The sequence below is a fragment of the Nansenia antarctica genome (genome assembly GCF_963989245.1).
Source record: "Nansenia antarctica genome assembly, chromosome: 10".
Lineage (NCBI taxonomy): Eukaryota > Metazoa > Chordata > Actinopteri > Argentiniformes > Microstomatidae > Nansenia > Nansenia antarctica.
This window is the reverse complement of record NC_137680.1, coordinates 136128-157500: the sequence shown is the minus strand read 5'-3', so window position 1 is coordinate 157500 and position 21373 is coordinate 136128. Positions and strand designations below refer to the sequence as shown.

General features: G+C 43.2%; 2 protein-coding genes across 2 annotated transcripts; both read left to right on the top strand.

Annotated features, from left to right (window-relative positions):
- Positions 1-1659: 1659 nt before the first annotated feature.
- On the top strand, positions 1660-9167 carry etfb (electron transfer flavoprotein subunit beta). Its single transcript, XM_080541348.1, has 7 exons — positions 1660-1790; positions 3185-3343; positions 4603-4761; positions 5093-5155; positions 7133-7291; positions 7460-7673; positions 8331-9167. The coding sequence occupies exons 1-6, from the start codon at positions 1740-1742 to the stop codon at positions 7628-7630; spliced, it is 762 nt and encodes a 253-aa protein (XP_080397474.1). The 5' UTR covers positions 1660-1739; the 3' UTR covers positions 7631-7673; positions 8331-9167.
- Positions 8374-21207, top strand: vsig10l (V-set and immunoglobulin domain containing 10 like; the record flags this gene model as incomplete). Its single annotated transcript, XM_080540472.1, has 12 exons — positions 8374-8497; positions 12529-12858; positions 13169-13444; positions 13927-14193; positions 14472-14717; positions 15004-15282; positions 16686-16778; positions 18679-18903; positions 19063-19182; positions 19428-19468; positions 19772-19861; positions 21118-21207. The coding sequence occupies 12 exons, from the start codon at positions 8374-8376 to the stop codon at positions 21190-21192; spliced, it is 2166 nt and encodes a 721-aa protein (XP_080396598.1). The 3' UTR covers positions 21193-21207.
- Positions 21208-21373: the final 166 nt, after the last annotated feature.

Below are 21373 nucleotides of genomic sequence, written 5' to 3'. Positions count from 1 at the left end.
TGGTTGTGGGTCAGATGAGGGGCCTGACTGTAAAATAAATGGTAAATGGAAGGGGATGTTTTAAAAATGGTAAATGGACTGACTTATATAGCACCTTATTCCAAAACACTTTGCAATGGCCTCTCATTCACCCATTCACACACTAATGGCGGCAAGCTACCATGCGAGGCACCACCTGCTCATTGGGAGCAATTTGGGGTTCGGTGTCTTGCCCAAGGACACTTCGACATGTGGCCAGCCAGAATTCGAACCACCGATATTGCGATCATTAGACACCATGTTTTATTGTGCTGTTGTCTGTCTCTTCAAATAAAAACACTTCAGTGACCCCACACTGGCTATTCTACAGGTTGTTCTTTGCATAGCTAGTAGCCTACATTTAGATGAGCTATGTGAGGATTAGAGCACTGGTAATCCGGAATTGGTCATCTTGAAAAGTTTGTATCTGGATCAGGGTGATCCAATCCAATGTTGCTTTGAAAAAACAGCACAAAAGTAGATGGATTACCTGATCCTGGTAGATCAGATCTATCTGGCAATTTTTTAGGAATATAAATGGACTGACTTATATAGCGCCTTATTACAAAGCGCTTTACAAAGGCCTCTCATTCACCCATTCACACACCAATGGCGGCGAGCTGCCATGCAAGGCGCCGTCCCGCTCACTGGGAGCAATTTTGGGGTTCAGTGTCTTGCCCAAGGACACTTCGACATGTGGCCAGCCGGGGCTCGAACCGCCGATCTGCCAACCTTGTGATCATTAGACGTCGACTCTACCTCCTGAGCCACAGCCACAGCCACAGGTGAAAATCAATCTGATTCGGACAGCAAAAGAGAATTCGGATCATTCTGATCTAGATTCAAAGTTTAGAAATACAATTATTTGTATGGAGGTTCCCAAGCAGCTGTTCAAATGCTATCTCACTGTCCTCGTATATTCATATATTCATATATTCTGTGCTTGGAGTGCCTCGATTCCGAAGAGGGATTTCTCCAAGTGTGAGGGAAGTCCCAACACCAACATTTTCTATCCTATAAAGTAAGATAAGATTAATTACAAACTCTGCACTACTGTATCACATCAAAAGGCAGAATGTATAAAGTTATCTTATTTTCATATATTCTATTTAATTTGGCATTTGTCACTAATTTATTTTAATATTCGTCTTGAATGATTAATAAAAGGTCTATTATTTACCCTGAAATGATACATAACATAAACATAAACATACTTGTTTATGGCTGGCGTGTTTATCCTTGACATGTCAACTTTTGTAATACTGTTTAATCATTCCTTCCTTTCATTTACAGGACTTTGACCTTTGACATAAGTGGTGCTTTTGAAGAGGAAATCATCTCTAGAACATGGTGATTGTCACCACACACGGTCAACGTATGCAGATGAGGTGGGCATACAGTGCTGCTATAATTATCTCATGAACTTTACCCCAGTTGACAATAGAGGAACTTAATATTGTGTGGGCTTTGTGTCCGACAGAAATATCAGGTGCACCCTCTTGTTCTCTATGATTGGTTGTAGCTTAACCTTGATTGATCGTTTTCAAGTTTCACAAAATGTGATTGGCTTCAACGGCGGGCGGACCCTGTAAGCCCCGCCTTCTTTATTTTCAGCGGAATCACTCTAAACTCCGTCCGACCTGCCCGGGGTGAAGGTTCCTAGTGAGACTCTGAGGTTCTATCTATCTCTGCTGAACAGGAGAAGAGACTCTTGTCTAACCATGTCGCGGGTTCTGGTCGGAGTGAAGCGGGTCATTGACTACGCTGTTAAGGTAGGTTAGGTTCTCCATGTTCCTCTCTTTAAACATAAGTAAGAGTTTTTACAGGTTTAGCTGGAGACTTCGCATGCTAGCTAGCTAACCAGGAGGCTAACTCTGACATTAGCTTCAGGATGTCTGTGCTAGCAGGTTAGCTAGTTAGCTAGCTCCATAGTGACCAGACCAGGTTAGCTAACAGGTTAGCAGGTTAGCTAGCTCCATTAGGCTTCATGGTGCCAGGAGGGTCAGTCAGCTGCCATAAATCAGGTATTACCAATGTAAACAAAGACCCAAGGTCATCTGGACTGTCAGAATCACATGGAAATAACAACTGGACTGGAAGTCTGTCTGTCTGTCTCTCTCTCTCTCTGTCTCTCTCTCTGTCTCTCTCTGTCTCTCTCTCTCTGTCTCTCTCTCTGTCTCTCTCTGTCTCTCTCTCTCTGTCTCTCTCTCTCTCTCTCTCTCTCTCTCTCTCTCTCTCTCTCTCTCTCTCTCTCTCTCTCTCTCTCTCTCTCTCTCTCTCTCTCTCTCTCTCTGTGTCTGTCTGTTTAGTTGTGTAATACCAGTTTGGTCGCCTGTCACAGTTTGGTTGCCAAACAGCCCATCTAGCCCACCACTTACAGGTGTTTAAAGGTCGTTGTTGGTTACAATCATGTTGATCATTTTCGCCCAGTGTCACATTCTCCTCAATTACCATTGCTGTCTGTGCTGGGCAACTCTAACTTAGAGTAGTTATGTTAGTGTTAGGGTTAGGTGTATAGTCTTAGAGTAGTTATGTTAGTGTATATATATATATATATGTATATCTGTGACTGACTTGCAGCTTTATTGCTCTTTGTACAATCCATTTTTACTGACTTCACCAACATGGTATTATGAGATCCACCTGGTGATATTGCAGCCAGTCAGTTAGATATTAGATGGGTTAGGGTCAGTTAGTGACTGTTTATCCTCATAAAGGAAACCCGACACCATATCTGTTAGCAGCTGTTCCCAGGGACAGACAGAGCACACCTGCTTTAGCTGCATCCAACTGGCTCTGCTGGTCTCCCTAAACACTAGGACATGAGTGATCCCTCCCCTGCTCTGTACTGCCTCTAGCTTACCCCTTATCAGACAGGAAGGGGGAGAGGGGCAGGCACAGAATGTGGCCAATGAGAGCAGTGTGTCTCTCTTTTGCTGTGACTGAGACAGCCCTCTGTATAATGTTATTTCTAATTTATATTATTTGTTTTTATGTTATATTGGCACATAGGGTAGGCTTGAATTACTAGCAAGACTGATTAGAGAAGAGAGCACACGTGAACGCACAGGTTCCCTGGGAGCCCACCCTAACCCTAACCCTAACCCTGCCTGTCTGTATGTCTGTCTGCCTCTCACTGACTGTCCTGGCCCGCCTCCCCTCTCAGATCCGCGTGAAGCCGGACCGCACCGGGGTGGTGACCGATGGCGTGAAGCACTCCATGAACCCCTTCTGTGAGATTGCGGTGGAGGAGGCCGTCAAGATGAAGGAGAAGAAGCTGATCAAGGAGGTGGTGGCCGTCAGCTGTGGGCCTACGCAAGTACAGGTGGGACTCAGTGACATGAGAGGACACTGTATACCAGGGGTGCAAACTTCTCACCTTTCTGCTAAGTTAGATGTTTTTACCTCAAAATAGGTCATCCATGTGAATCGTGTAGATCTGCATCCAAGTCACATGATGCACGAGCTAACTAATCTCCCTGTCTGCTAAACTCCGCTGCTGTGGAAGTACTTTGAGCTTCAGGCAGCAGCTAGGTACAGTTCCAGACAGCGTGGAGAACAGCCACAGTAAACTGTTTTCAAAGTAATTCTGCAGGTGTTAAGGTCAGGGCTGCCACTACTTACACAAGCATCATTGTTAGACCACCGTTGGTGCTAGCGATATCCATTTAGCACCATTAGTGCTAGCGCTATCCCCCCGTCAAAAATGTTCTCCGTGCATTGATCATTTTCTTCGTTTTCAGTCCAACAAAAAAAACGTTTTGGGCCATCACCAGTTTGCACCCCTGGTATGCTGTAATTTTCTTTTATCATTTTATTTATTTAGTTTTGGCGAGGTTTCCTATCTCACTTGCACTTTTTGCTCTACAATTTTCCCTTATTAAATGTCATCATTGTATCATTGGTTATTTGAATTCTTAATTTGGTTGCATGCATTGGAATGTACGCTGTAACTGTAAGTAATTGCTGCAGAGTTACTGCTAGCCTTCTCTAAATTGATTAGCATGGTGTAAGTAGTGAGCCCCCATAGTGAGTTGATCTCACAGTGCTGGAATGTAGTAGACTTTCAGGTGTGTGTAGAGTAAACTCTCTTCTTGGAAACACTGATAAGATAAGAATGATCTCTCTTGGAATAACTAGGCTATATGTGGATCGTTATTTATATGTTATCATCGCTGTCATTCTATTGTAAGGAACACTTTTCACTTTTAAATGGAAAACAGAGCAGCTTTCATCAGATATATTGTAGTGAGCAGGAGTGAACGAGAGCGTCCGCTTGTTTAGATGATAGAGCGCATGTGCCAATTCCATTCAACTATACAGTGTCAACTTTAGCTTCTTTCTCTAAAATGTCTTTGGTTTGTTATTTGGATTATATATATATATATTGGAATTTCTCTCTGTCTCAACACTCTCTAGTCTCTAGTCTCTGGCAGGGTCACCCTGCTCCTGTTGCTATGACCTCACACCCCACTGTCTACCTTTTAAACTGATTTGAATGATTTCATTGATAGTTTTCTTTAAGCCTGTTGTGCGTTGTTAGAGCTTCATGCCTCAAGTGTGTGTGTGTGTGTGTGTGTGTAGGAGACCATCCGTACGGCCCTGGCCATGGGGGCGGATCGGGGCATCCACGTGGAGGTCTCAGGTAAAGAGTACGAGGCCCTGGGGCCTCTGCAGGTCTCCAAGATCTTCGCTGCTCTGGCCAAGAAGGAGGAGGCGTCCCTGGTTGTCCTGGGAAAACAGGTCAGGAAGCCAGATGGTTCCACACTCATTACAAGTTAACTAATACATAATTGGCCAGTTTCACAGACAAGGCTTAAAGCCTAATCCTAGACTAAAACGCATCTTCAATTGAGATTTTACATTGAAAGTGTGATTTAGTCCAGGACTAGGCTTAAGCCTTGTCTGTGAAACCGCCCCTAGTAATCCAATGATGTGCTTGAAGTATTTTAGTTACCTGATATTGCAGCACATTGTGGTTTTGTTTACATCGTCACATGGAAAGTGGATATCAAGTAGCGCCTTACATTTGTCTGTCATAACTATTCAATATGTTTTGCGTGTGTTTTGACAGGCCATCGATGATGACTGTAACCAGACAGGTCAGATGACCGCAGCCTTGCTGGACTGGCCTCAGGTCAGTTCCATACTGTTGTATCCCTCTGAGCAGGACTTTCTGAACTGACCTCAGAGCAATAGGTCTTGCTGGCCTGATTCTGCCAATGATCGTTGAGGTTTAAATCTGGATTATTGAAAAGAAGAGTCAGGACCACCCTCTCTATTGTAGTCTGTGGGAGTGTAGGGACCAGCTCTACTGGTATCAGGTTATGAAGTGTAGGGACCAGCTCTACTGGTATCAGGTTATGAAGTGTAGGGACCAGCTCTACTGGTATCAGGTTATGAAGTGTAGGGACCAGCTCTACTGGTATCAGGTTATGAAGTGTAGGGACCAGCTCTACTGGTATCAGGTTATGAAGTGTAGGGACCAGCTCTACTGGTATCAGGTTATGAAGTGTAGGGACCAGCTCTACTGGTATCAGGTTATGAAGTGTAGGGACCAGCTCTACTGGTATCAGGTTATGAAGTGTAGGGACCAGCTCTACTGGTATCAGGTTATGAAGTGTAGGGACCAGCTCTACTGGTATCAGGTTATGTCACTGGCCTGAGTTTATCAGGGTTGGTAGAGACTAGTTTGAGTCAGCCACATCTACTGTTGGTCAATACAAATAATAGAAAGTAGGCCAAAAGCCAGTTTGAATACAGCTAAACAATGTAGTTACATTGTTAAACCAGCAGATGTCCCACTTGACTGGCTTATGACCTACTATAACCTCTGTGTTGATCATTAGCATGGTAAAGTTCACCTTCTTTGAAATGTGCTTATTAGAGAAAGATTAACTTTGAATATTAGACATTGAGATTTGATGACACTCTTCTGTGGCTATACACTTATGATTCACATGTCTGCAAGAAGGCATGCAGATATTATACTTGTGACTAGGGGTGTAACGGATCACCTAACTCACGGATCGGATCGGATCACGGTTTTTGAGTCACGGATCGGATCATTTTTCGGATCAACACAAAACATTTTTATTTTTTATAAAACCTGCTTTTCTGTAAAAAAAAAAAAACTCTGTAAAAACACCACTTTTATTATGTGAAAAAACCCAACAACATTCAAGATGTCAAAACTGGTAATATATATATATATATAACATATTCTACACTCAAACATTACATATTATACTGAAATACACATTCAACTTAAATGATAGTACAATATGAGAGAGGGAGGAGGCGCCTGGTTGCAGCAGTGAATCCCTGGGCTCTTTAAAGCAGATGAATAAACATGTTTTATGCCACTTTTAACTAAATAATAAAGTGAATCCTTATTTTGAACATGGTATGAAAAAAATGCTACATTATCAGAAGTTGTCGACCTTTTTTGTGCCTCGTCATAATTGACAGAGAAGCCAAAGTGCTCCCATACATGGGATTTAAATGACGAGGGAGGCATTTCGAGTTCTTCTCCGCCGAACAACGTTCAAGATTCAAGATTGCTTTATTGTCTGTCACAGAGTGACAGAAATTCTCCTTTGACAGGCTTACTAGCACTCGCCATGATACACTTGGGCCGCGGTCGTAAATTTGCTTTGAGAGCGCCGGAGCGCACACTGGGTCCGACGTCATAAAGGGACCACGTAATTTAATTGGACAAGAGGCATTCCTTGAACGCTGATCAGATTCCAGAGCGAATTTACGAACGCAGCCTTGTTGTTGTGGATTCCCAGCTTCGCGTGTAGTGAGTAAACAACAGATTTCTTTTTTCCATTATCAACCTATCATTGTGCTTTAGAGTAAAACAAAGCACGCAACTGTCGCGTCTATCTTTTCATGGCAACTCTACATTGTGATTTACAAGAGATATTAACTAATATTAAGTAATATTATTACTTGTTTAAATTTTGCAATTGATCCGCGGTACACATGCGTGCCGTACCGTGGAGGGCGATCCATTGCACCCCTACTTGTGACACACTGTGATCTTTTTTCCATTGCATGTGCATTTTATCTCAATGGCATTATCTGAACTTACCTCGTGATCTTACAGGGCACCTTTGCATCAGAGGTGACAATTGAGGGTGACAAAATCAAGGTGGTGAGGGAAATAGATGGTGGACTGGAGACCATTAAGATCAATATGCCGGCAGTACTGACAGCAGACCTTCGGCTCAACACCCCCAGATACGCAACCTTACCCAACATTATGGTACTTCATGAAGGATACACTACAATACACACACACACACACACACGCACACAAATACAATTGTAAAAGTAGCACAAAGTTATGTCATTTGGCTGACTTTGATGCCTTCACATTGTGATCATGCAGCGCACTCATGTTATCATGTACCTCCCTAATTATCCCTCACAGAAAGCAAAGAAGAAGAAGATAGCCAACGTGAAGCCGGCAGACCTGGGTGTTGACCTGACCTCGCGGTTGGAAGTGTTGAGGGTGGACGAGCCCCCAACGAGACTGGCGGGCGTGAAGGTGGAGACCGTGGATGACCTGGTTAGCAAACTCAGGGAGACAGGGAGGATATAGAGGCCCTGGGAGCCAAGGAGGGAGCGCAGGGGGACACAGATCGGTGAGTCTCAATACGATCAGAGTAACCTCTGGAATTGCACACACAAGTGATATGTACTGAAGATACAAACTGAATCATCATTGTTGTACAGGGCAGTTATTATTATGGTATGCTTATTTAGTAAGCAAAGTAGATGGTTATACAAGGGGAACATTGACATGCACCCCCCCATCCCGCCGCCCCCCTCCCCACAGTGGCAGCACAGTGCGTTTTTAGACACCATTTGCTGTACAAGGCAGTAAAGTGGTGTTATTATTAGTTATTGACATGTATGCTTGTTTAGTTATTATTAGTGTGTAAGCTTGCAAAGTAACCCCTCCCCCCCTCCCTTCCTGTTGTCTCGTGTGTGTCCCCCATCTCTGTAATCTTGTTTTTCAATCACTGTAAAGCGCTTTGAGTTGCATCTGTGTACGAAAGGCGCTATATAAATCACTTCACTTCACGATGTAATCTGTTAACATTAGAAACATTTTGCTCACTGGTTGTTAAACCAGTTACCCACGTGGAGGGTGAGAAGGATGATCATTTTGTTGATCAGGGTTGGTTGAAATTGCATGCGCTTCTTGCATAGAAATAAATCGCATCTGTGTTGCATCCGTTTCTAAACTTGTGCTTTCGATTCTGACCTGTGTTTCTTTATCCCTCTGCCCTTCACAGGACTCTCTCTGTCTGAATGGACATACAGTAAAGAACAGAAGACATGGAGGACTGGTTGCCTGTGGCAGGACCCATACCCACCCGTCTGTGTGAGACTGGACCCATACCCACCCGTCTGTGTGAGACTGGACCCATACCCACCCATCTGTGTGAGCCTGGCTCCCATCGTACCGAATGAAGAGAAGGAGTACTGAGAAACACTGTCCCCTAGGAGCCCAGAGGGAGAGATCATCTGTTTAAATGTGACATGGTCTAACATGGTAGAACAGTATGGTTCTGTGGGTCATTAGTGTAGATTGTGAGCAGCTATTGAGGACCTCCACTATAATGCACTACTTCCAAGCCAGTAATGTTGTTTCCATCCATGCCACTGTCAGCCATACACTGTATGTATCTGTATGTATCTGTATGTATCTGTATGTATCGCACATTCAATCCAGTGTCACACCAACAAAGTATGATACATTTTCACCTGTAAACATGGTATCTTCCCCATATGAACCCTTGTCACATTGAAGCGATGCAGTTTGTGTGAGATACGTATATGTATGCAGTTTGTGTGAGATACGTATATGTATGCTATATGTAAATATCCAAACTTGTGGACTTGAATGTGGATTAGTGTTCAGTCTTCTGAGTTTGTATAAAGTTGATATAATATAATATAATGTAACTGGGCTGGGCTGGCGTTCTGTTAGGACAGTGTCTCTCAGTACAGAAGATGTACAATTATCAGAAACTCACAAAGTTGACTTTTTAACCACAAGCGCCTCTGTTCTGTTCAGATTGTACAGGATCCTACCATAACAATAAAGAAAACTGTCTTTTTAATATCTAGATCTGCTTATTTCCATCGTCATTTCTTCTGTTTTGAAGTGTTGTTTTTCATACCATCTCAACCTCTTAAGCTCACTGGGCAACGCACATCATCCCATTACAGTGCACATTCCAACCTCCTTGGGTTGCATTGTGTTCATCTTACAGTGTCGGATAAGAAGCTAGGCTGGCAAAGGTGGATTATGGCAAGAGTGCCAATAAGATAATTGACGGGTATAGATGGAGAGAAACAGTTTTTACAGAGCAACTGTAAAGAGCCTCTAATGGCGCTGAGTTAACTGTAAAGAGCCTCTAATGGCACTGAGTTAACTGTAAAGAGCCTCTAATGGCACTGAGCTGTAAAGAGTCTCTAATGGCGCTGAGTTAACTGTAAAGAGCCTCTAATGGCGCTGAGTTAACTGTAAAGAGTCTCTAATGGCACTGAGTTAACTGTAAAGAGCCTCTAATGGCACTGAGTTAACTGTAAAGAGTCTCTAATGGCGCTGAGTTAACTGTAAAGAGCCTCTAATGGCACTGAGTTAACTGTAAAGAGCCTCTAATGGCGCTGAGTTAACTGTAAAGAGCCTCTAATGGCACTGAGTTAACTGTAAAGAGTCTCTAATGGCACTGAGTTAACTGTAAAGAGCCTCTAATGGCACTGAGTTAACTGTAAAGTGTCTCTAATGGCGCTGAGTTAACTGTAAAGAGTCTCTAATGGCGCTGAGTTAACTGTAAAGAGTCTCTAATGGCGCTGAGTTAACTGTAAAGAGTCTCTAATGGCGCTGAGTTAACTGTAAAGAGTCTCTAATGGCACTGAGTTAACTGTAAAGAGTCTCTAATGGCACTGAGTTAACTGTAAAGAGTCTCTAATGGCGCTGAGTTAACTGTAAAGAGTCTCTAATGGCACTGAGTTAACTGTAAAGAGTCTCTAATGGCGCTGAGTTAACTGTAAAGAGCCTCTAATGGCACTGAGTTAACTGTAAAGAGTCTCTAATGGCACTGAGTTAACTGTAAAGAGCAGGCACGCGGGAAGGTATTTTGACTGGGGGTGCTGAGGTGCTGTCTATATACGCTACAGGGAAAAAAATTGCCAGGGGAAAAAGTATAACGATTTCTCTCCCTCCCTCCCTCCCTCCCTCTCGCTGATTGCTCGTTCGCTCACACGCACACAGTGGCATAACGACGGGCCCCAATGCACGGGCAATAATAGTTAGACGCACGCACCCGCACACTACAAAGACGTAACGTTCAATATTTTACCAACAATGTGTTGGAATTTACAGTAATTTCCACTCAGCTCACAGTGTCCCACAATGTCCACAAACATGATGTTGACCATTATTACAGACAGCACTCCATGTCGATTGTTATTGCCTCTTAACGGAAGCCCTTCGCTGCCGAAGAATCGGATGGATCTGAATATCAGTTCTAATACGTTTCTGGCCGTCTGTTGCTCTTTCTCAACAACGTCCGACAGTAGAGCATTAATGGGAGTGTTGTTAAGCTCAGCATCTTCTTCCAACTCCACTTCAATTGTTCTGGCTGATTTAGCATTTTTGCTAAAGAACTCAGAGATTCCCTAGCAAGATATGACCATGTGATCACTAACATTAAAACGAACAAACACATTTTTACATTTATTACAAAAAACACATTTATGTTTATTCCCAAAAGCAACAATAGTTATTATATTGTTTTAAATTATTGTTTGAATAATATTTTTCTTTTTTAAATTCAGGCAGGAGGAGCTCCTTCTGCCTGCCGCTAGGGGGTGCTGCAGCACCCTCAGCACCCCCCTTCCCGCGTCCCTGGTAAAGAGTCTCTAATGGCGCTGAGTTAACTGTAAAGAGCCTCTAATGGCACTGAGTTAACTGTAAAGAGCCTCTAATGGCACTGAGTTAACTGTAAAGAGCCTCTAATGGCACTGAGTTAACTGTAAAGAGTCTCTAATGGCACTGAGCTGTAAAGAGTCTCTAATGGCGCTGAGTTAACTGTAAAGAGTCTCTAATGGCGCTGAGTTGGCAGAACACTGTGGTTCCCCTGAGACACCAAGGTCACGTGTTCCCAGAGGAGCTAAAAGGAGCAGACATGAGGAATGCAGTCCAACGTGTTTGGTATCATTACTGTTAGATCATTACTGTTAGCTCATTCCGTTACATTTCATAGACTGACATGACATGCATTTGTCAACTAAATAAGTCCAAAGTTATCAACAGTTTTTCTTCAACAGTGTGAACATCTGGCTAATGTGTATGCTATTGGAAACTAATGTAAAACAACAACTGGAGATTTCCGTTTTACGCATGATTATGATTATGGTGCCATAACGATTTAAACTGGTCGCCAACCTGAAACAGCCTGCCAACCTGAAACAGCCTGCCAACTTCAGCTTGGTGTGAGTCTCCAGCACTGGACAGACCTACATCTCTACTCTCTCACATGACGAGTTAGTTTGTTGAATATGCCTTTCAGCAGATAAAGGTCTATAGTAGAACTGTTCCACTTCGAAGCTCAAATACACTCACTTCACTTTTGTCATATATTTTAAATAAACTCTCACCCAGGCCTTATCTCCAGCTGGCCTCTGTATTAAAGATGATTGGTACAAAGAGGAAAACATGTTTAAAGGTGTTTAACCAGAGAGGCGCGGTCTCAGCTGCACAATCACGACTCTGACGTCACTCAGGTGAACAGGTGCGCTGCTTCTCTCTGCACCTGATGACAGCGAGGATCTGGACGGCGAGACACGCGACACCAGAACGACCCGCACAGCAGAGGACAGGACAGGACAGCGACTCGCTCAGCTGCTTGTGAGGGCTAACCCTGACCCAAGGACGTTTCCCAGATTTTGGATTAAACGCAAAATGGTGATTATTTGATTATTTGAGCGGAGGGACTATTGAGCACGTTATACCGTTTCAGCAGCAGGTGACTTTAACGGACGTGTTTTCAAACATGCCATCGCAGGTGCGTTCTATCAACAGGTGGCGCATACTCTGGGAAATGCTGTTTTTTATGATTGGAGGTAAGTTTAAGAATTATTATAATCTCTATTCTTTGGCTATTTCTTCTTCTTTTTTTAACACTGACAATGTCTGATTTACCTGAAACTACAAAAGCTAGTCATTGCTGGAGAATTTAGGATTGAAAGACAACTCAATATTGTCCTGAATAGGCTGAATAGGCTACTCCTGATTACACCTGATTACACCTGATCAACTAATGGAACTGACGATGAGACACGTGCGTCAACACGACATCAGCATTTGTTAAAACATGACGTTTGTGAACCATTTAAAAATTACTAAACAAATGTATGTTGTCATTGACATTTGCATGTTTTCTTATTCTCTGCTACCTGAACCTTTACAACCAACGTCAGGTACACACAGTCAGCTGACCATCCTACCCCTGGGACCCACCCTGGTCAATGCCAAAGTTGGCAGCAACGTGACTCTGACTGTGTCCTTTAGTGGAGCAGCATCTCCTGCTGTGACCTGGTACATGGGCAGCCTGCCTGTGGTCACAGGGACCGTTGGTTCCAGCAGCGCCGCAGATGTCGACCAGAACCATGAAGATGTGATGAACATAGAAGACGACGGGTCCCTCACCTTCACCAACCTGCAGCTGAGCTACACCAACACCTACAGGATGGACGTGACCAAGTCTGGAGTGGGTGAGGCCTCTGCCACGTTTGTGCTCAAGGTCTATGGTGAGTCTGAGTCTAGAATACTAGTTAGTTCTACTAAAGGCCAACTAGAGGACCTGCTTCAGCCTAGTAACCTTAATATCACTAAGTCAAAATGACTGGAAATGGGGGGATCTCCTTCAGTTTAAACAAATGGAAAAGGTGGAAGTCAAAATATCATTTTAGAAATGCATCATGCAATTTTCTGTGTCTATTGAAGCAATTCCCCCAAAAATATTCTTTTCAAATTGTATTATTACAAAAAAAATGTAATACTTATTTTCCATGTCTTTACTTCTTGACCCAGTAGCTATATTACTATCTACTTCCACAGAGGACATCCGGGATGTGTCTGTGAGCACCCAGCCTGATGCTGATGCCATAGAAGGAGAGGACACCTTTGCGCTGCAGTACAGCACACTGCAAGGGGAAGCTGAGGAGGTCAGATGGTCCTTTAACAGTGTGGAGATAAAGAACAGCTCACGCTACACAGTGGGCCATAAGAGCCTGGCCATCAACCAGCCCACACGAAATGACACAGGACTCTACACCTTGTTCCTGAAAAACCCTTTCAGCAACGTCACCACGCATAAGAACCTCACTGTACTCTGTAAGGAAAAGGAATTGGTTGACTTTTAACTTTGTGTTTGCCAGTACATTAGAATGGGTTAGAGCAGCATCCTATTTCCTGTCTTGTGCATGTGAACCTTGAGCTCTTCTCCACTAGCTCTTCATCCTCTTCATTAATAATTACTCTTATCTCTTCATGCATGGTCATGTAGTCTACTAAGTGCATGTTTTTTCCCTTGACCTCCCATTCATTGCTTGCACCCATGTTGTTATAATAATAAGTAATAATAACAGCATCTTCTATTGACTCCACCACACATTTTTTCTGATTTTTCTTTTAATTTCAAATGTACCCATAGAAGTACCTGCACACTCTTACACTTCGCTTAATTCTAATTTCATGTTGAGTGCCAAAAGTGCCGGCTGAAGTGACACTCTTTACGCCAGCCTTTGAATGACAACTGAATTGTTGTCCGTCGTCTGACTTTCCTCTTTCTCTTCTTCTTCTGTGGTTTTGCACAGATGGACCAGATGAGCCGGTGTTTGGAGCCAGCCCGTCTCAGCCTTTCTATGTGTCTGGAGATTCTCTGAGTCTCTCCTGCCAGGCGGAGGGAGTCCCGCAGCCCTCTGCCTCCTGGGTGTTTGGGGGCGACACTGTCCCTGATTCTCAAGGAGGAAGTGTTAATCTGAGCGATGTCCAGACCGGCCGTGGGGGTGTTTACACCTGTGTGCTGCTCAATGCAAAGACGGGAGTACAGGTTGAGAGGAACTTGACAGTCGACATCTATGGTAGCGCATTGGTGTCTGTCCTCTCCTCTCCTCTCCTCTCCTCTCCTCTCCTCTCCTCCTCTCCTCTCCTCCTCTTCTATGGTAGCGCATTGGTGTCTGTTCAATGGATTGCAATGTCAGTGATCAAAGACGTGTGTGTGTGTGCGTGTGTGTGTCATAAAGCACCATGATGTTGTGTAGGGTTGAGTTGTGTGTATCTGTCTGTGTGTGCTTATGTGCAGTAGAGAGTTGTGTTATTGCAGCATTATTACAACTTCTCTCCTTTCCTCCCATGGCAGAGAGCCCCACTGGGAGCCCGCTGTGTTCAGTCCAAGCAGTAAACGGAAACGCTTACCTGCAGTTCCGCTGTCTGTGGTTAGGGGGAACCCCCGAGGCCCAGCTTTCCTTCCCAGCCCTGACCAACACCAGCGCTGGGGCCGGAAACTTCACCCAGATCATGAGCCCTTCCCAGGGCCTGAATGGGAACATGGTCACATGCATGGCCAACCACCCCATCCTTCAGACACAGTGCAATATTATAGCCCGTGAGTTTAGCGGACACGACACAGAGCTGTCCTCCTCTCCTTCCTCCTGTACCGTCTGTTTATCCAAGCGCCACTTTGTCTGTCACTCTGTGTACTAAATAACAACACGTGTGAGTTTCATCTCAAACCTAAAAGATACCATGAAATAAAACAACACAGCATGTAATGCTCAGGCATACGTGTGGTGGCAGTAGCGGTTTTGCTGACAGAAACTCGATTGATTGATAATCGTTATCCCAACTGTTGATCCCCAGCAGTGTGATGAAGTGGTGGTGTTGTTCTTCAGGTGGTCCAGCAGAGTTCCTGCCTGCGGTCGTGACCACAGTGGCCTCGGACGGTAAGACGGTCGTCACTATCCGCTGCAACAGCCACGCCACCCCTAAAGCTGTGGTCACATGGTCCAAAGGGGGAGAGATTTTAGCCAATGGGACGACATACCACATCAGCGCCAACAGCACACAGCTCAGCCTCCGAGAGTTCAACATCAGCACCACTTTCCTGAATACCTACACCTGCGCCTGCCACAACCCTCTAGGCAGCCAGGTGAAGGAAACTCTGCTGTTAGGTAGGTAGGGTCATCATGGCTTATATATAAGTATGTAAGGGTATTTATTATATATTATATAAGTATGTAAGGGTATTTATTATATATTATATAAGTATGTAAGGGTATTTATTATATATTATATAAGTATGTAAGGGTATATATTATATAAGTATGTAAGGGTATTTATTATATAAGTATGTAACAGTATTTATTATATATTATATAAGTATGTAAGGGTATTTATTATATATTATATAAGTATGTAAGGGTATTTATTATATATTATATAAGTATGTAAGGGTATTTATTATATAAGTATGTAAGGGTATTTATTATATATTATATAAGTATGTAAGGGTATTTATTATATATTATATAAGTATGTAAGGGTATTTATTTTATATTATATATTATATAAGTAAGGGTATATATTATGTATTATATAAGTATGTAAGGGTATATATTATATAAGTATGTAAGGGTATTAATTATATATTATATAAGTATGTAAGGGTATTTATTATATATTATATAAGTATGTAAGGGTATTTATTATATATTATATAAGTATGTAAGGGTATATATTATATAAGTATGTAAGGGTATATATTATATTATATAAGTATGTAAGGGTATTTATTATTTGTACTACGATTTGAGCAGCTTTAAAACATTTAAAACATTTTAGATCCATGTTTATAGTCTGCACAGTGCACATTACTATTTCAATACAGCATGTGATTAAAGTCTATCTATCTACAGTGTCTATATTATAAAGTATATCTACAGTGTCTTCTAATATTATTTCCGAAGAAATCACATGAACTGTTATCTTTGCATCTATTCAACTTATTGACAGAATTTTTTGCATTTGAGCTAAGTGTCATAGCAAAGAGGGTGAATACTTATTGACTCAAGACATTTAATTTTTTTTATTAATTAGTCAACTTTAATTAATTAGCCTAAGTAGAAAAAATAGTAATTAGTGACACAAAAGTGAATTAAATCTATTTTTAAAGTCAGATTATAACATCACAAATGTAGAGAAAGTCAAATGCTATGTGCTAAGAATGTGTGTGCAGGCGCACTCTATCTAAAAGGCTGAAGAAGTAACCTGAGAGTTATCATTTAACTTAGTTACCTGAGAGTTATCATTTAACTTAGTTACCTGAGAGTTATAATGTAACTTAGTTACCTGAGAGTTATCATTTAACTTAGTTACCTGAGAGTTATCATTTAACTTAGTTACCTGAGAGTAAAGATCATTTAGAGTAACTCAGGTAAAGCAGCACAATGGGGCCTTATTCTGAGTGTAAAGCAAAGCGAGTGATTTCTCCCCCTCCCCCAACCCTCCTCCTTCTAAAACAAAGCTCCACAGATTCCCTTCCAACCCCCCTCACTTGTTCTGCCCCTCTTTCTAGGCCCCACCATCTCAGATTCCAGTCTGTTCCCTAATCAAGATGGAACCATCGTCACTCTGACCTGGGAGGTCCCGCCTACCTCTGTGGTGACAGGTAACGCTGCTGACTTACCTCTGCTCACAAACCAAAGCTATGGTTCACATAATAACCCTAACCCTCTATGTAAACATGCAGTATACTGTCTAAAGCTATGGTTAACATGTACATGTAAACATACAGTATACTGTCTAAAGCTATGGTTAACATGTACATGTAAACATACAGTCTACTGTCTAAAGCTATGGTTAACATATACATGTAAACATACAGTCTACTGTCTAAAGCTATGGTTAACATATAAACATACAGTATACTGTCTAAAGCTATGGTTAACATATACATGTAAACATACAGTATACTGTCTAAAGTAGGGATGCACCGAAATGAAAATTCTTGGCCGAAGCCGAATTTAAGGAAACACTTGGCCGGATACCGAATGTGTATCGGCAGTTTTTAATTTTATCATTGCATAAACTAAATACATTTTGCTTTTTATTCATGCTTCTCAAAGAAAGAAATTGAGATTGAAAAAAAATAACTTTTATTGAACATTCCAGCAGACATCAGTCTATACCAACAAAGCACAATAAATAAAATAAATCAGTCAAATTAAATGTTTTTGTTTTCCCTGAATAGCTGCTGAAAGAAAATCTTTGTAGGCCTACAACAAAAAAGTGCATTGGGATAAACGTGCTTTGAGCCTACTTTTTACTAGGCTACTTCTTTTCGCAAAAGACCATATTTAACATTTTAACAAAAACAGATATGCGTCTGTAACTTTATACTGTACTAGACTCCATATGTGTCTGTGTTATGTCTTTATACTGTACTAGACTCTATGTGTCTGTGTTATGTCTTTATATGCGAGTAAACGTTTTATACACCATCGTTTCATCAAATACCACCACTAGGGAAACGAAATTTCTTGTTACATTACACGGAAGTCCGTTTTTTTTTACGAAGGGTGCGTTCGTAAAATCGCTCTGAGAGCGTCGGAGCGCACACGGGGTACAACGTCATAGAGCGACCGAGTGATTTGATTGGAGAAGAGCCATTCCGTGAGCGCTGATCAGATTTCCAGAGCGAATCTATGAACGCACCCGATGTTACCGCGCACTTCCTGTACTCTTAGTTACTTTAGGCAGCCAACACCATCTCTGCACCGCTGTTTACAGACGCCCACTATTCGGTGGTAAACATTCAGTGTTTTCACACATTCTGCCGAATACCGAATGTGCTTTATTTTGCGATATTCGGCCGAATACATTCGGTGGCCGAATGTTCGGTGCATCCCTACTCTAAAGCTATGGTTAACATATACATGTAAACATACAGTATACTGTCTGTGTCTAAAGAAGAAATTGTCCAATTCAGGGCGTTGCAGTCATAGAACATTTAACCTTTGTTGAATGATCGCAGGTGCGTGTCATGTCAGCAGTAGGTGCAGTGTGTCATGTCAGCAGTAGGTGCAGCGTGTCATGTCAGCAGTAGGCGCACTGACGCTCAAAAATGATGACGGCACCAAATCCCAAACACTGAAGATGTGGGTGTAAATATTGCTTAATGAAACCAGCAGGATTGTCCAGCTTTTCTCTCCAATGCTCAATGTGTCAGAAACCGATACTGTACAGGACTGAACTACAGGTATTGCAGTGTAAACAATGAACTTTTTGTTGTATTCAGTCTTGTCCTGAGAAGCTTTGGAGAGGCAGTTTGCTCCATCTTGACAAGGACGTAACTATGGATATATCCTGTGAAGGATAAAAAAAAAAATCCAAGAAAAACCCCGGGCCTCAATTAAAGCCGGCAAAGCCTCAGGAAACAACATCTTTCTCTTCTCCTGTGGTCAGAATACGGGGTCAGGGTCAGGGTCAGGGTCAGGGTCAGGGTTAGGGTTAGGGTTAGCTTCCTTAAGCACTACTCCATCCTGTCATGTCTGCCTGTTGCTGTGAAGGCTTTGCCCTCCAGATGAAGGGACCAGACCTCCTCAGTGACACTCGCAACAGCAGCCGAAGGAGGAGAGCCGCAGAGGAGTACCGGACCATTCAGAAGATGCCTGGTTCCTCCCGCAGCACCGATATCTCGGTACTGGATCCCAAGTCCACATACCGGTTCCGTGTCGTCCCCAGCGCTGGCAGAACCGTGGGAGCACCATCTGAGGTGCAGAGAATCGGACCGGGTATTTGAATGTTTTGAATTTCATTGAAAGAGGTTAACTGAATAAATTCAGTACAAGTTACTCTAGTATTTTCTTATACAGTACAGTGTATTAAATCATATGATTCCCCCCCCCCCCCCCCCTCCCAAAACTGCATTGTCTGTGTGTTGCTGCTGACAGGTGAGGGTCTGAGCGGTCCCGCCATCACAGGTATTGCTGCCGGTATTCCCTGCAGCCTCCTCTTCGTCCTCCTCCTCCTCGGCCTCATATACCTCTGCATCATCTGTTGCAGGAAGAAAAGTAGGAGCACCAGTCTCTTCATCACAACATAATATTCTTATCTTTAAATTAAAAAAGAAAAAAATCTAAAATCTGTTATGAAACCTGGTTTTCACTGTCCGTGTGTGTGTGTCCGTGTGTCCGTGTGTGTGTCCGTGTGTGTGTGTGTGTGTTATATCCATGTGTGTTTGTTATATCCATGTGTGTGTGTTATATCCATGTGTGTTTGTTATATCCATGTGTGTGTGTGTGTGTGTGTTTTATAGGGCGGCAGACTAGATACCCTGTGTCCAGAGCAGTGGAGAAGGTAACGTGGCTTTCTGCTTATTGATCTGAATGTTCCATGTTCATCTCAGCTGATCTGAAGGTTCCATGTTCATCTCAGCTGATCTGAATGTTCCATGTTCATCTCAGCTGATCTGAATGTTCCATGTTCATCTCAGCTGATCTGAAGGTTCCATGTTCATCTCAGCTGATCTGAAGGTTCCATGTTCATCTCAGCTGATCTGAATGTTCCATGTTCATCTCAGCTGATCTGAAGGTTCCATGTTCATCTCAGCTGATCTGGGGTTGGGGTTAATGTTCTCTGCCTCTCCTCACCCTCATGCAGGCAGTAGCAGCCCAGCCAGACATCAGCTCTCCCCACCTCCTGCTGACTGGAGGACTGAAGGTGCTGCCTGACTACAACAGATACCCACCAGTAAGTCAGCCTGCTTTGTAACAGCATTTCACCAGAGAGCAACGTGATGGTATAAAACAGTGGAAATGCAAATGTATACGGTAGGTCATTATTACCTCATATCTCTGGTCTCTTTACCCTGAATTTATAATAAGACTTTATAGAAGAGACTGTAGCCCAGAGACTGTAGGCCCAGTTTGAGAAACTAGAGAGCTACTCCACATCAAATTGTGCCATTTGAATTCTTTATTTACTTTATTTATTATTTAACCTTTATTTAACCAGATTAGTCAATTGAGAACCAATTCTCATTTACAATGACGATCTGGCCAATTGGCAGAACAGAGGCAAGTCTATACACAAAACACAACACAGTATATACGATATAGAACACAACCCAATATAAAACATGAGTGCCATACACAAGTATCAAAAACATCTATACATCACAACACAATATGTAAAAGACAGCAGGGACCAGGGGGAAATTATCTTAAAAGCAGATTACCCTCATAAAAATCTGATTTCCTCCCTCATAATGAGCACTAAACCAGAAAACACATGACCCAATCACACTCAGGGGAGAGGCCATAGAGGACGTGGAGCACTTCACATACCTAGGGAGCAACATCAGCAGGGATGGAGGAGCAGACAGGGACATAGTAGCACGCATCAGCAAAACACAAGTAGCCTTCAATATACTCAGGCCCATCTGGCTGTCCAAGCAACTCTCCAACAACACAAAGCTACGGATCTTCAATACCAATGTGAAGACTGTCCTGCTCTACGGCTCTGAAACGTGGAGGACCACCGAGGGCCTCACAAGCAAGATCCAGGTGTTTGTCAACAAATGCCTGCGGTACATCCTCAAGCTGTGGTGGCCCATCAGAATCACACATGAAGAGCTGTGGAGAATAACAAACCAGGACAGCATAGCTACCACCATCAAAAGGAGAAAGTGGAGCTGGATAGGGCACACCCTTAGGAAGGACTCCAACAACATCACTAGACAGGCCTTGGACTACAACCCGCAGGGGAAGAGGAAAGCTGGAAGGCCGAAAAACACCTGGAGACGTTCCACACTCCAAGACCTGAAGAACATCGGGGTGAGCTGGCAAGAAACAAAGGCCCAGGCCCAAAAGAGAGTGAGATGGAGAGCTCTGGTGGACGCCCTATGCCCCTCAACGGGGTGAAGAGGACTAACTAATGAGCACATATAAAAAGGTCTGTTGATGTGCGTGAAACGCAAAGTTTACTATCTCTCTTCTTCTCTCCAGACTCCATCTGACCGCTCGGTGCCGCTCCCCACGTTCATCCCTCCGCCGCCTGTGAGAACCGCCACGACGGTCTGAGGGCGACGCTCCCCACGTTCATCCCTCCGCCGCCTGTGAGAACCGCCACGACGGTCTGAGGGCCGCTCCCCACGTTCATCCCTCCGCCGCCTGTGAGAACCGCCACGACGGTCTGAGGGCGACAGGATCACCTGACAGGATCACCTGCTGTGTTTTAGTTTTCATATCTTTGTCTGTCTGT